The 16,576-nt window shown below is 45.8% G+C and overlaps 1 protein-coding gene across 1 annotated transcript in view; it reads right to left on the reverse strand.

The window, feature by feature from the left end:
• Window positions 1-16,576, reverse strand: part of LOC149863422 (cytosolic carboxypeptidase 6-like) — a 1,473,463-nt gene that overhangs the window by 287,133 nt on the left and 1,169,754 nt on the right. The window contains exon 7 of the mRNA XM_090050142.1: window positions 10,906-10,995. Coding sequence (XP_089906268.1) covers window positions 10,906-10,995 — 90 coding nt within the window. The remainder of the gene's footprint in view (window positions 1-10,905; window positions 10,996-16,576) is intronic.

Here is a 16,576-nt window from a genome sequence, read left to right on the forward strand (position 1 = left end):
TCAAAGCTTTATGGGAGAGAGAGGGAAAGCAGCTGTTGCAGAAAAACACAGTGCATCTTCCCTTGAAGTGTGTCAGGTGAGCAGGAATTTTGAACAGGGAGTGTCAGGCTCGAGTATTCCCAGGCTGCTTCTCAGATCTGCCTCTGCTTTTCCTAGGGATAAGTTAGTGCAGTGGAGGGAACTGCATCATGCTAATACATTCCCCTCGGGATCTGTTCCTCTGACTTAGGGTCTGCGGGAATGTCTTGTGCTATGACCTGGAAAACAGCCACCATTGTTCAGGGACCATCTTGGAATCTCTCCGGGAATGAAATGCCCAATATTTTTTGGACAGAACAAGAAAGCACCTGAAGCACTTAGGGAAGACGTTCAATTATCAGTCAGCTGAGTGAGCTGCAGGACAACAATAGCACTTGGGAGCCAGCTGGCAGGATATTTATCTTACAGATGCAAGTCCCTGGCCCGTTCCCCTTCATCCCCATAAATTCGGCGCAAAACTCGCACAGAAACTTTTCGCCGATTTCTCAGCCATGACGGTGAGCAGGCGCGTCTTAAAAATAAAGCTATGATGAGCATTAAATAAAAGTAATGCCTGGGTTTTCATTTTACGTCGCTTGACCTAACCCGGTGCATTCACTTCAATGCTGTCTGCAAAGAGACTGAGCTAAAAGCCTTTTTGGCCCCACTTCCACTGGATGACAGTCCCAGGTTTCTGTTTTCCTTCTGCTTTCTCCTCCCCGGAGTGCCTGTTCCCCTTGCTGCCTGTGAGCTTCAAGGCCAGTCCGAGGTCAAACAGTATTTAGTTCAAAATGAGACTGGAGCATCCGCAATTCTGGCTGTGGGATACATCCCCCTCCCCTCTCAGGCCACATCCTCCAGCAGTTCTGGACCTCAGCCTGGCAGAGTATATTAAGGCAAAAAAAAAAAGGCTCAGGGCATGGATTTTTATTTTTGGATTCAGACAGTGTGGTCGCTGCCATGCTAGCAAATGCCTCACAAAAGAAGCCAGACAAGGGAAGGTACTTAGGGAGATTTAGTGATTCAGAGCAATGCCTCTGCAAGCTGTAATTTACAGGGCTTGAAACCTCATTTATGTACCATTAAAATTTGAAGAGACAGAAGCCCTTTAGCATTAGACAATGCTCTGTACATGACCAGATAATGCTATCACAACATGCTAAAATTGGTAGGGAGGCATGCATGTGGACATGTAAAAATACGCAGGAACTAAACCTAGGAAAGGGTGAAAAATAAGGCACAGGGCAGGGTCTTTATACAAGCTGCCCATCGTGGGCCTAAGACAGCTCGCAGTACAGTGCAATACCCACTGTTGCTTGCAAAGAAAAGGAAAGTCTAAAATCCAAATGCAATGCAAGCATAAGAGAAACCACGACCCCTGCCAACTCTTGGGGGAAACTGGAGCTGTTGCAAAGGGGATCTAACAATGGCTTTAGAAAGCACGTTTTGAACGGCTTTTAGATTTTCATTTATCATTACACAGCCATAAAAAGTCCTATCAGTAAGAGTTAATTGGTTAGTCAGCCTGAGGAGTACTCTGGGAGCAAAGATGTGAAAAACCATACATTTTCTAAAAACAATAATAATACTTAAAAAAACCCAAACAAACTTGGCTCTGTTCATACGAGGAAAAACATTTATTTTTTTTTAAAAAATTAAAGCATATGGCAGGGAAATAATCAGTTCTGGTTTCGTTTCACAAAGGATGAGCCCAGTTGCATATGACAACAGCCTGAGGGATGAATTCAACCTATAGGGAGCCCACTAACCGCACTGATGGCCCTGCTGCTAAGCCCTTCAATGAGCAATCCTGGCTCCAGCTAAGTGAAGGCAGATCAACAAGAACAGACTGCAAACAGCATTGAAAAAAGATAAAATAACATAGCACAGACATGCTGCCGCCCCTGCACAGGGCCATCCATCCATGCAACAGTCCTATAAGCCCACCCACCAAAAAGTCTGGGATGCTGCTAGCCAGGACTTGCTTCATTGTTCGCTGTAGTGAGCAACCTCTCCTTGTCTCCCCCTATATTCCCTAAAGTCTCTCGAAGAGCTATTAAGCATTAGAGGGGGGGAAAAATTACTAAGACATTGTAACCCAAAGCACTACTTTAAGTTTTAAAAGGAAGAGAAACAGGAGTAATAGTAGCAAAACCCCCTCTTCATTAATCTTAACAGACCATTCAAGAGTCTTTTTATTTTTGCTTTTTTCCCCCCCTCAAGTAGTAATCTAAAGGCCAGCAGTTGCTATACGTGTGAAATATTACAGCTTTTGTTGGTAGCTGCTGCATGTGTGACTCGGTAGGTTCTTGGGAGGTCCGGCTTGAAACCTTGCATGGCTGCGTCTAAAGGAACAGAGAGATGACATCCAAGTGCAGGCTGTTTTATGACATCCATAGGGGAAACGGCCCTCACTTCCATCAATACATTTTAAAGTGGGGCTATCGGAACAGGATAAAAACAAAGCAGCTTCCGGCTAAAATGGAAGTTGTACAAGTCCTAGTGGCTCAGGAGCGGGCAGCCTTTCCGATGCCCTTTACCAAGCTGCAGGATAAAAACCACAAAAGCCTTGGCTCGTATCTCATCAATGGGTAACAAATAGTAAGATGCACATGTGAAGACACGTTCAGGTGCGATGGCTGTGCATGGCGTGGGTTACTTGGTGGGGTATCTTTCTCAGAGTCGGTGTCACATGTTGAAAGTTATGCTTGCTTGGTGGCCTGTCATGCTGCAATCTTTTCCTTCTCCTGCTGGGTGTGTAATTCACACTGATCTGGACCTCTTAAGCCTCAAAGGAAACATAGGATCATTGAAAATGAGGATTGGAAGGAACCTCGGGCAGTCGCACTTAGTCTAAACCCCTGCTCCAAGGAGGACTAGCCCCGTGTCCATCACTCCAGCCAAGGCTTTGTCCAGCTTGGTCTTAAAAACCTCCAAGGATGGAAAGTCCACCACCTCTGTAGGTAACCCGTTCCAGTGCTTCACCACCTTACTATTGAGAAAGTTTTTCCTAATATTCAACCTCAACTTCCCTTGCTGCAGCTTGAGCCCATTGCTCCTTGTTCTGCCATCTGCCCCCACTGAGAACAGCCCAGCTCCATCTTTTTTGCAACCCCCCTACAGGTAGTTAAAGGCTGCTATCAAATCCCCCCTCAGTCATCTCTTCTCCAGACTAAATAAGCCCAGTTCCTTCAGCCTCTCCTCATCAGTCATGTCCCCTAGTCCCTGAACCATTTTCATTGCCCTCTGCTGGACCCTCACCAACTTGTCCACATCCTTTCTGTAGTGGGGGGCCCACAACTGGACACAGGACTCCAGATGTGGCCTCACCAGTGCTAACAGAGGGGAAAAATCACTGCCTTCCATCTGCTGGCGACGCTCCTACTAATGCAACCCAGGATGCCGTTAGCCTTCTTGGCACCAAGGGCACGCTGCTGGCTCCTGTCCAGCTTATTGTCTGCTGTAACCCCCAGGTCCTTGTCTGCACGGCTGCTGCTTAGTCGACCGGTACCAAACCTGCAGCCATGCACTCCAAAAGGCTAGGGAGGGGAAAATATCAGAAAGTGGATGATAAGTATCCATGGATGCAGACCAATCTTCTCTGATGTAAACCTCCAGTGTAAACAAAGAAAATTTCAAATCCAGACCATATAGTTGGAGAGGGCAAGAGAAATATTTCTCTGTGTACAGTGCACTGAAGATAACTTGGTGGTGAGCAGTGAACAAAAACATAGTAGGAATAAAAGACACCAAGAAGTTGGTAGATGATGCAAGTCATGATCATTTACATTCCCCGAGACTCACTTCTGACCACCCACAATGTGTCAGATAGCAAATAAGGCTTCTCATACATTGGGTTTACTCTGACTTCAGTCCAACACCTACTCACCTGGCAAGATGTAAATATTCAAATTTAATTCCAGTTGCCTACATATAGCTCCTTCCTAAACTATCACATTAGTGTTGCTACTGGCCAGTGCTCCCTTCCCATCCATTCTGCAGGCCGAGCACTTCTTACCAAGCTTAACAGCCCATGTGGCATATATTTGACAGAAAGTCTTCTGTATAACATAAAAGGAAAAAAAAAATCTCAAGTGCAGCACAATACATTGCTTCAACTCCTGAGATGTTGCCTCATGTGATAAGCCCCATATTGTAATAATGGGACCTGACATGAAGCGACACCATTTACTATGATATTAAATGATGCAAAGTGGCAAAATATGAAATGAAAGTATTTGGCTTAGTAATATACCCAAGTAAATTCAGGCAGGGTCTACCTGATCAAAATTGTGAAAGGAAAGCTTTGCAAACCTAGCAATACCTCCTCTCCCTTCTAGACATAGAAAAGTCTGCTTTGGTCACGAGAGTCTTTGCTGCTTGACCAAATGGCAAAAACTAATTAGTCTGACCAAACGAATACTACCCATGTCTGGGCCTTCACTCTGCTGTGGGGTGCCAAGTAAAAATACATCCTTTACCCTGTCCCCTCAACCAAGTCACCACAGGGTCACTGAATGGACCAGGGCCACCGTTGTAACTGTGGTACCAAAAGGGTAGGCATGTTTCAGGTAAGCCTGAAGCTAAAACGATGAGGCTTATATCTCAAGAAGCTTCCAAGCTATACAGGCACTGACAGGAAACAGCTGATGGACAAAGGGAGAGATGATTTAGTACATGCTTCAGCGGGTCTTTCCGTTCACTTGGCCTTTTCCACTGTCTGATTCTACCTCCGTTACTGCTGGGCGGCAGGAAGGTTTAGGGGGTAGAAAAGCTTCTGTGAGATTTTGAAGGACAAAGCACTGGAGAGGGAGACTCTACACGGGGGAATAGCTGGTTAGGACACGCTCACGGGAGCAGGAGACAAGGGAGCCTACACCGGGGGATGTCAGCGAACGTTCCCACTGCCATTACTAGATCAGCTCTGCTAGCAGGAGCGACCTGAAGGGCTTCTGACTTTTCCAGCACAATATCAATCAATCACACTGAGCTATTAGTAAAAGCTCCTGAATTTTGTCTGCACTGAAATGCTCAGGCTTTGTCCATACTGCCTCCCTGCTGAGCTCAGGACTACCCCCGAGAGAGGAGCTTCACCTCCCCACATCCACACCAAGCGCTAAAGCCCAACGTGCTCAGAAGGCATCACAGCCTGGGCTGGGCTCTTCCTAGCAGTAGCACCGAGGGAGTGTCTAGATAGAAAGGCCAGAAAGAGCTCAGCCCTGAAGCTTGGGCAGAGCAAAGGGATATGTTAAAAAAAAAAAACAAGGGGTGGGGGAGGCAGGAACAAGGAATGAGGCACCTTGAAGACAAGAGCTCAGGACTCAATAGAGGGTTTTGTGAATGAAACAAGACAACCAAGAGCCAAACATTTTTAAGACAAATCGTCCATGCATCCTCCCTTTAAGCTGGTGCTGTTTGCTCCGTTTACCATTCCTTAAGGCTTTGGCAGCTACAGCCCTGCCCCTCCCTCTAACAGATGATGTCTCACCCTAGCTCACATCCAGTCTAATCTTGGGGATTAGTTTCCCCTATCTGTGCAATACAGGTGGCATGTGTAATCACTTCAAACCATCCAAGAGACATCTGTAAACCGCAAATAACTGCCATGTACTGCATGCACTGGCTTTGGATTCATCTCTCACATTAAAACATCTCACTCTGCCAATGTGCCTACCAAGACTGCTGAAAGAAATCCTTCCCCATTCCAGGTGCCTGCCTGCCAAGCGATGCTATTTTTTTCCCCTTTTTTTCCTGCAAAAGTTCCCAAAGCTGAAGCAAATACCTGATTTTGTGTTTGGCAATGCTGAACCAAGATAGAAATGGACTGGAAACGCACTTCATTTCTGGGGCTTTGCTTCCTTTTTCCCATCACTTATGACACTAATTATACGCACAAGGCAACTTCATCTGCATTGGGTGGAATGGCTCGATGCACAGTGGAGTTCACTGAGCTCATCTCGCTGCATTCCCGAGCCAGTCAAGCGTGCATCGTAACTGCAGTCACAGCAAGTTTCCAATGTGCTTCTCCACGACCCTCTCCTTTCTCTCTCTCGTCTTTTTTCTTAAATTCTTTCCAAAGCATAAAGTCTTTCTGGAAGACAATCAGAGCATGACTTCTATCCAGTTCCTCATCAGGCTAAATTTGTCCCTGCTTCGGAACAGTTTGCTGCTTTCCTGTTGAATAATTCTTCATCATCAAAATAGAATAATTATATTTACTAAGCATCGCTCTAGCTGTATGCCTCAACCCTGAGCTAACGAGGCTACACGGACACCTACATGTAGGGTCAAACAAAGTCAAAGAGCATCCAAGGAAAAATAAATTAGCAAATGCCAAGGGTACATCTACACTACAATAGCAGAGAGATCCGTTTTACTCTCATCCCCTGTGCATCAACTCCAGAAACAAGGCAGTGAGAACACAGTAGTTAAGTACAGAGTCAAAAAGCCCAAGGCCCAAGATTAGTCTAAGCTGTGTAGATTGGACAGATAAGCAGGTGAACAGACATTCGCTTTTGATTCTGGAAATGCAGCCACGTGGCCCAGGCCAGATGCCGGCAGGCACTAGAGCACGCCTCCCTGCTGGGCTGGAGCAGGCAACTTGGGCCAAGGCTAGCCTGCCCGCTCTGCAAAGGGGGATTTGCAGGGGAGGTGCAAAGTATCTTGGGATGCTAAGGACTATGAATCAACTTGAAGCTGGAGGGGATCTGGGACACAAGTTCAGTAAACTGATTTAACCTAAGTCAGTTATGCCTGATACTACATCCATCCAGGTTTACCTTAAACCTGTTTCAGCCATTTTGAAACCAGTTTATGTGCACTGAACTTCTGTCATGTTTCAGACTGGAACCAGTTTCTGATCAGTAATACCAGTTTATGAGTAATTTCTGTCCCTAGCCAGTGAGAGTATCCCAAACTGCTGCTCTAGAAACCCAGATCTTGGGTTGAGCATGATGGCATATGGATTCCCAGGGTGCTCTCACCACCTTATTTCCATGGTTAATGCATGTAAGTAGAAGCAAGTGGGTGGGTCTTATTGCCTTGGTAGTGAGGCAGAGTTCTCTGGTCCCATGGGTGTTGACATCCCCCCAAGTGACCTATAAATCCCTTACATGGGTTATGCTACTGTAGGAAACTAATAGCCTGCTAAGCCTTTGTTCTGTGAGTCGGAGGGCCTTGTTGCACATCCATTTCAGGCAGCTCCTGGAGTTCTTAACCCCTGGATTGTCCACACATTAATACCTCTACCTCCACCTCCAAGGTTTCTGTCTGATCTGTGTTACCGAGCTTGAGTTCCATTAGTGTGTGGCCACTCCCCACAGGTGAGCCACCGAAGTTGCAGTCCTTCAGCATCCCAGCATGCAGTGTTCCCTCCCTCACCCTCCTTTTCTGTGTGGACAAACTTCCCACCCCATGAACTCTGTCACTCAGGCGGTGGTTCTGGCACTGAGCCAACTCTGCCTCCTGCCCCCAGGAGTATACCGAATGAGTTTAACATGCCGACCTTCCCACATCCATCCAGAGGTGCAACTTGGGCCAAGGCTAGCCTGCCGGCTCTGCAAAGGGGGATTTGCAGGGGAGGTGCAAAGTACCTCATGCAACAGCCTACAGACCACAAGCATTGAGTCAGGATGCAGGGCATGGATGGGTCCAGAAGTGGGGTCTGCAGAGGTGTGGGGGAAACAAAGTAGGGAGCTAGATAGGGTCCCCATGAGCTGGGCCTTCCTTCCCAAGACTGGGGCAGTAGCTCCCCAAAAAGCATCCTCCCTCACCACTAAAAGCCACCGTGAGAAGCATGACCAGCATCACCCAATACCTGAATCCTAATATCCAATTTATTAAAAAATGAGATTTTCTTTAATTTACTTTAACTTTTTTAATTCTGCTTTTAACCCTTCAGTGGCTGAATTGCCTAGTTTCACCACCCTTCCCCCACCTCCATTTCCTTTCCACCATTCATTTCATTACTCACCCCATCCCATTAACCCTCCACCTCCCAGCTTCATGTTCTTCCCCCTCCCCCCCAGCACCACCTATCTCTCAACACCCCCGCACCTAGAGTAGGGCTAGAAGCCTGTCCTGGCTCACCACCCCTATGGTGGCAACTCACAGGTGTAGCTACAAGTCAGCCCCCTGCTTGCCAGGCCTCTCCTGACCAGTCCCAGGTTAGGTCAGGGATGGTCAGAGAAGATTTTTAGCCTTAAGGTGTGACCACTCCAAACTCCAGCTATCAACATTTGAGCACCTCAAATTGCAGTGTGTAACAAGGCCGTGAGGCATTCTTCTGGCAGGGGATGGGCATTATCTTCCCTGCCAAACCATCCCGAAGAAGGGTCCAGTCCCAAAATTCACACATTTCAATGGGCTCCATAAAGGTAAAGAGCCATCACCATGGAGACTCAGGTCTTCCACTCAGGATACTGGTTAACTTATTTCCCTTCCTCGTTGGGCAGCTCCTATAGAAATGTATTTTTTGCAGCTGAAAATGCCGATTCATAGAAACCAGACCTTTCTCTCGAAACTCAGTGTTTTCTTTCATTCAGAAGCTGTCTTGGGCTTGGTTGAAATGAGGGAGAGAAAGAGAGAGACAGACAGAGTGACAGAGACCGAGAGAGAGGACAGATATAGCTTAGGCACACAGCAAAAATACCAGCCTGTCTGCCCTCAACACCAAGCGACTGGCTGTTGGGAAGTGGGTCACTCAGTCTCTCTTCAGAGCCGTATTGCTTTGCGTAAATAAATGTACACCGAACTAGAGCAGAGCTGTCAAACTCATCTGGCCTCATGGACCGGATGAGTGGTGTGGGACTGGTCCGTAGGTGAGATGAGTGGCACGGGGCTGGCCCCATAACTTGGATCAGGCTCAGAGACACTCCTCCCCACGCTGGCTGGATCCAGCATGCCCAGTGCATGCTCCAGCGGTCCGGACCTAGAGGAAAGAGGCCCAGCATCCCAAGTGCTCAGCTGCCCTCAGGAGAAGATGCTGTGCTGCTGGGTTTCTTCCTGTGGTGCTGCTGGGCCTCCAGTACCACTGTTCTCACCCGGGTGCTTGGTAGCCAGGTTGGCAAGAGCTGCAGTGTGGTAGCCCTAGGGAGGAAGCCGGACACTACGGCAGCTTGACGGCCATCACAAGGACAAGCTGTGGTGCCCGGCTTCCACCCACAGTGCTGCTGGGGCTCCCACCTAGGTACCTGGCCACAACTGTGGGAACAGGACATAGCATTGCTCAGGCTCCACAGCCACAGGTCGCACCCAGGCACCTGGCTGCAGCGGCAGGAAGGACCCTCATCACAGCCAGAACCAGGGCAGAAGTCTCTGGCTACAGCCAGGTTAGAGGCTATATGTTTGCCACCCCTGGACTAGAGAAAGGCTGACTCTACAACTTAATGATTAGAGCAGAGCAAGGATTCAAACCTGAGATGGGCTTTTCAGCATCCTGGGTGAGCAGCCATGCCACCCTACCATTGGTTGTACAAGGATCTCTCAGTTTCCTCAAGAATTTCTGAAAGTCTCTGTTTCATCCCAGGGCAGATAGCCAAAAAAAAAAAAATCTCGGGAACTTCAAGGTTTTATGGGATAGGCTCCAGCTGTGAGCTCCTCTGCATCTCACTTCGCTCAGCACCCATCTCAGGCAGGCAAGGTTCAACAGACAGACAAGGAGAAGGTGGGTTGCCCTGAGTCAGCCACTCGAGTTTAGTTGGGTTATCGGGTGGGGAGCGACACTGGACCCAGGGCTGGTTTCGTTGTTGTCAAAGAGAGGACGGAAGCAGAAACCCATTCCCTTCTCCACTCTCCCCCACCAGGATTTCTATCCCCATCCATCTGTAAAGGAAGGGACAACGGAGAAGCTAAGAGAGCCGAACTAAATAGATTTGCGTCATTAAGAGAGGGCAGAGGGAGGTTTGGCACAGATTCAAAGAAGGGGCAATGTTAAGACTGAATGGGGAGTCCCATAAGGAGAGAGCTCTGCAACTTAGAGCACTAGTCTCCAAACTTTTTTTGATCGCGCACCCCATCAGTAAAAAAATTTTGAGCATGCACCCCCAATATATGTATATTTATATAAATATACACCTGAATAGAAGTTCTAATATTTTATTCCCACACCCCAATGGATCGTCTTGCGCACCCCACTTTGGAGACCACTGACCTAGAGGACACTCAGAGATAAGAGGCCACCATTTGCAACAGATCCCCCACGAGAGGTGCCAGAGACCTGCCAAGAGGACGAGGCCCTGGATCTATCCAGGCCTTTTCAAGTGACCAGGGCTAAACACAAGCCCACGTAGGCAGCCTATGTAATAAGCATGGTGTACACGGTGACTAATGAGACTTATCTGATACACAGGGCCAGATCCACCACTGAAGTAAGAAAGCAGTATAGCCCCAGTGGCATCTGTGGAGTCATGCTGAATTACACCAGCCGAGACCATTGTTACTGTGGCCCTATTACATTTGCTAGGCATTGATAATAAAGAATTCAAGCCCACTTGGATGAAATCACGTTAAAGAGTGTGCACACACACACACGCACACACCAGGATTTTTTTGATATATATATATATATTTTTTTTTACCCAGAAGCCTCAGATACCAAGCTTTTGTCAATAGGAGCTGGGCGATTTCCTTGCTATTTTTAGCACGGATGCTTTGTGCATGTAACAGCTATCAGACACAGAAAACTGTGCTCCTTTGAACAAGACCTTTAGAAAAATAGACAGCTTCTTAACTACACCAAGTAACGAAGGACGGCAGCTCGATGCAATGCTCCGGCCTGAGATGCTGGAGATAGCAGAGGGCAGCATCAAGGAGCACGTAGGAGACAGAAAGAGAGAGAGATGTCCATCTCTGGCCATTACTCCAGACAGTGACGTAGCAGGCTCTTACCTTGGCACACAAAGGAAGATGGAGTTTCCCCAGGGTGGACACGAGCTGTGATGAACACCACTTTCTGCTCAGCTCCTGGCTTCAGGTTTACTGCAGGGGGAGGGTGGGGTGGAGAGAGAGAGACAAAGATCCTTAAACGAGGTCCCCTATGCAGGGCACAAAGGACCATTAATATTAAAGTGTATCCTTTTATTAAAATGGTTCATACATTATAAATGGGGGTAATCTATAATTAAAGGAAGCCGCGTCACTAGCTATTCAGCTCGTGTAGGAGGGAAGGCTATGCAAACAGCAAGGGTTGCGAGTCTAATGACACAAAGCCAAGCCTGCAACAACAAAGTTAGCTCCCTTTTTAAAAACTGAGATTTACTGCAGTGAGTTTAAACTGCACGGTAATTGCTCTCTCACTTGTGATAAATGTCCCCCTGGGGCGACAAGAAAACCAGCGGGGTTCTATTCATATTGTAAAGCCAATTGCCCCCTGCACTACGCTTGATACAAGGCTTAGCACAGTGCCAAATAAAGGTAAAAATGCTTGCAAATGACATTTATTGGACTGGGCTTCACCTTGTTTTTAGCTACGTTGGCCTGAGCCTGCCTCTGCCAAAAGACGGGCTAGAGAGATTCAAAATCAGCCCGGTATGGGACACAGACAGGAGGCAAATGTGCAGAGGAACAACAGGCAGAGAAATCATTCTCCAGGAACGGCTTCACCCTGAATTAAAATGCGGACACCTCTAGGGTGGAACATGCCAGCTGTTTAACCACATACTGAGCGGTTGCGAGGGATGGACATGCTACTATGCCATTTGAAACTATGGACAGATGGGAGGGAGACTTAATAGTTAGGATGCAACTACTTGTGCTGGAATTTAGCCAGGGTCAATCCCCAAAGTAGGCAAAATTACATACTTAAAACTCCAATTCAAACACAGAGTCAAGACCATATAAACAATATGGAGCAGGCAGCATGTTGCCCTCTATCTTTTTTTCCAAAGGCATTGCTTAACAAAAGAAAATAAAGATGATTTTTTTTTTTCAAATGGGCTCAGGGAATTTTAAAGCCTATAAGAAGTCAGGACCTCAGCCACAAATCTCATCTAGATCTACCCCGCTTGGTAGGGGTAATGGTAAAAACAGCAAGACACGGTTGCCATAGATTTCTTTATTTTCAGTTTAATCCCTTGCAGGGAAATAAAGTTTTAAAATATAAAGAGAACGAGATCTAAATTTGCCAATTTTTTTTTGTTAATTGTAGACACGTATTATGTACACACGCAGGCACGCGCGCACACAGAAATACGGGCCTTTTAATTGCAAGCGTCTTGTGGAGGCTGGAGACCATCCCTAATTTTCTTATTCTTATTTTTTTTTTAATTTTCTGGTTCACAGAAATGCTAATCCCAGCCAGAGGCAAATCAGCTGACACTAAAATAATCAATACATTTTCCGTTCTTCTCAGGAAACAATCAGACAAGAGACCATAGCAGGGTTCTTTTATATTCCTTTAGTCTCTCTAAATGTCCTACAGCTGCTCAGCCTGCAATGCAGCCATTCATTTGGTCTTTGATACGCTAACTTCACTCCTCTCTGGTGCGTTTTGGAGCCCCAGAGGCATAGAAATATAAGAAAGAATGTCTTTGACAAAAGTAGCAGCTGGTGGGGTCAACCCCTTCTGCAGGAGGAGAGGAGGCAGCAGCAGAAAGGAGCACGGGAGGACCTGATGACCACCCAACGTCTTTAGTGTTAACGCCGAGTAATGGATGAGGAAGGAGATAAATCAGCCTCAACTGCACAGACGGAAAAGGGAAGCTTGGGATGGTTCCTGCAGCCAGAGGGGTGTTTTCTTCCCACTTGTGAGGGGGTGGGGAAAAAAACCCAAAAACATTTGCATTAAATGGCAGGTGCTCCACGAGGTGCACAGAACCAAGGTTGACCGCTCCCAATAAAACCGAGGGGAGCTGGACTGCGCATCTGGCTCTATAACAGTTTACGCTTGTAAAGGAGCTGGCCAAGGGTTTTGAGAGGATTCATTTTAAATAGCCTACTTCAGATTCCATAGAAAAACTTCCTTTCTGGGTAATCGGTCTTAAAAAATGTAGTTAAATTCCTTAAGGTTGGGAATATGCTCCCATATTCTGGACCCGATCCAAAACCCGCTGAAATTCATGGAAGGGGGCGCGCTGATTTTAGTGGTAGTTCAGTCATGTCGTACAATAATTGTAAGATGAATTGAACTCCCTTCTGCCCGATAATGGGAAGTGGCAGTTCACTGTCTGCTGCAAAATATATCCGGATGGGAACGTTTCCTGCTTATATGCTTTTTGAAACACATTGATCACAAGGATTACATACTTATTCTCATATACATCTCTATACATACTTTCTAGCATGCTGTCGGGTCCAAAAATCCTTTCCTGCGATTTTACTCCGATCTCAGAGGTCCCCTTTCTTAAATATACTGCGTTTTTCCGTTATTAAATGTAAATGGCTATTTTACCTCTACTGTGGTTGGACAACAAAACAAATTTCATTCTGTTTATGGCCCTGTGGGTTTCCCCAACATTTGTACTGTATCATTCCAAACTGGAGGAAAAACCCAGCGTTTTGGCTGGATTGTTAGAAGTCATTGCCTTATTTTGAGAAGCACTCGGTTTGGAAAATACTTTGGTTAAAAAGGAAATTATGGAAGAATGACTTAGCAAATTATATGTTGAACTCATGTGTCTCTTAAATGCAATTGGGGCTTTTGAGAGATGTTGGGTAGACTGCTTTAGAAAGGAAAGGAAAGTCTACCTAACTTCTTAGAGGATGGAGGAGAACCTACACTGCCCTCTGAATATGCTGGAAGAAACACCTGAATATGTGGGACCAGGAGGTCAGTATCCAATGGCCTATTCAAAAATAGTTCAGCTTCTTCAAAAACTAATTCAAGCAGCAAACCAACTAATTCTCAGCGCAGACACCTCTTCACTGGGTAGCAGGCTAAGAGTACCAAACTGTTCGTACAGGCCACCATACAGCTGTCAGATAGCAAAGACTAGACACAGGCTCCAAAGTTTGGGTTCACATCTATCACCCCAAAGTCTGCAAATCTTAGACTGAGAGGTAAAACGTATGCAACCGAGGTCCCACTCTAATAATGGCTTTCATTACTGGCTGACGGTGGGCTACATAGATGCAGACTCATAGCTGAAAAGGTGACATGCTCACGAACTCATTCCCAGCCTCCAATCCATCCTGCCTCATTTATACTTCTGGACAGATCACACCTGCAGTTCTCAGGGTTTTCCTAGTTTCATCAGATATATTTTGTAATAATCTAACATACATTTTAAACTGCAAAAAGTTCCCATTTTTACACCAAAAGAAAAGCTGGAAGAAAAGGGGTGTGGGGGGGGGGGGGGGGGGAGAACAACCTCTCTTCCTCCATCTTTTATGTCGTCCAAAAAATAAAAGAAAGACAAACCTCAAAACTCTAACAATGACTGCTATCGAGCAACAGAAATCAGGACAGAGTGAATGACACTATACAATCCTGTCCTTGCTCCTGTTCAGTAGACACGCAAACCCTGCCTCTCTTTTCAGCTTCGACAATCATTAACAAAAGCTTCCTATTTTCTACTTTTTGATTACAAAGCGCAATTAAAATGAAAGTGCTTCGAGAGAGGCAACTGGCTTGACAAATGCTAGAGCGCTTCAGATGTGCTAGAAAGTAAAAGAAAACGGTGCGCCAAACCCTGACAGGGTATCTTCCACAAGCAAAAGTGCCGTAACCATCAATCTCAAGAATGGGATGACAGCATATTTGCTGAAAGGCCTTTTAATTAAGGAGAGAATGAGTGGAATTATTGCATATTTGCTTGCATTTTGCTCTGCAGTGCTATCACACTAAGTATTACCCAGAAGACTGAGCCAGATTTTTTTGGTTTTCTGTTCAATCCCCTCAGGAAAAAAAAAAAAAAAAAGCACCAGCAGCAAAAGCAATAATGTCTGCTTTTTCCTGGGCACCAGCTGAACTTGTTAAGCCATGTCCCCTTGGGGCTATTCCCCATTGGTTTCTTTGCTTACAGTGCTCTGGCTGGCCTTACGGTTCATGCACATGCCTTCCTGCCATGCTTTTCAGTGATCTATTTTTGGGGAAAATATACCCCTAAACAAATACGTGCAGGCCAAGGGTATTAGCCAAACTAAGCAACGTTCACTTCAACAGCTGCTCCAACTCAAAAGTGTTCACAAATGGTATTAAGTCGGCGGTGAGCAAATGTTCCACCAAGGAGAAATCCAACTGGATGTTAAGTACAAACCAATATGCCATTTGTATCCAGGCACAAGCCTAGGTTGTTTCCCCTTATGCAGGAAGGAAGGAAGGGAGGGCAGACCTGTAACCCAGTCTGCAAATCCTAAAAGATAGGAGTCCTGCTTCTTGTACAATGCAAATACTATAAGTGGCCCCGATGGAGTGATAGAAATGTCAAGAGGTATATGGTAATGGAGCCATAATACCAGTCATCTCTGCACAAACCAGCCATTTAGGGCACTTGATACCCATGATGCCTTCTACCCCTTCTCCCATTCCCATTCCCGCTTACACACTGTCCACAGAGAGTGTTGCACTACCAGAAAAATTGTTGAAGAAACTGTAGTGATGCAAGTTATCATTTAAAGACATTCGCTAATTTAGAAGGGTTGAGAATTGGGACACGGTCCCGCGGTTAGGGAATTGCTGTTAGAGTCAAAGGGTTTTCAGAAGTCAGCCTACTGCTCCGCAGTTAAAGTTCAGTGTTTAGTTCTTCTCAGTTATTGTACACTTGCATGTATTGAACCCGATGATCATTAAAAAGGTCTTTTTCATTTGGAAATGTGGTTTTGCCAAGATTAAAATGTGTCATGGCAACATGTTCATGTCAACTATTTTGTTTCTTGGGATAGTCATAATCAAAGAATCACAGGAGGGACCTCAGGAGGTCATCTAGTCCAGCCCGGCTCAAGTAAGATCAACCCTGTCTAAACTATCCTAAACAAATATTTCTAACCTGTTCCTAGAAACTCAAGGAACGACCCTCAAACACAAGTGAGGCATTTTGATTACGTTATCCTCATTCACCGTTACTTTGACATTATATTAAAATATTAATAGGGTTCTACTGTATCTATATATTGTAGTTAATAACATGCGTGTCATTTATATTAAAACATTGTAGATAATTAGCAAGTTTAGATTTAATAAAGCACAACACTATTACTGAAACGAAATGGCTCAACGCTACTGACACCGAATTTCCCAGACCTACCAAACTGAAATGTTTCAACATTTTTGTTTCACCTGAACACTTCAAATTTTCCATCTTTTGTTGCACTGCAGAACAACACCATTTTTAAACAGCAGACGTTCCCATTCCTGAACTTCAACCAAGAGGAAATAGCTTGAATGCCAAAAACATATGAGAAAGTCATGTGGAGTGATTCTGAACCTAGTTTTACCCAACATTTGGGAGTCTACTGGATGAGACCAACAGGAGAAGTGTCAGAACGCTACCAGAGAAGTGGCTGTTTTCAGTGGTCCAACTGGAACTTGCAGTCAAAAGTCATTGGATTTAGAGAAAAATCAGCATCACTGGGTGCATCTACTTGAGATGCTAAAGGTGCAGTAGACTAATTCTATTGCGCA

The sequence above is a fragment of the Crocodylus siamensis genome, chromosome 5 (genome assembly GCF_052110815.1).
Source record: "Crocodylus siamensis isolate JL-2025a chromosome 5, ASM5211081v1, whole genome shotgun sequence".
In the NCBI taxonomy this organism is placed as follows: domain Eukaryota; kingdom Metazoa; phylum Chordata; order Crocodylia; family Crocodylidae; genus Crocodylus; species Crocodylus siamensis.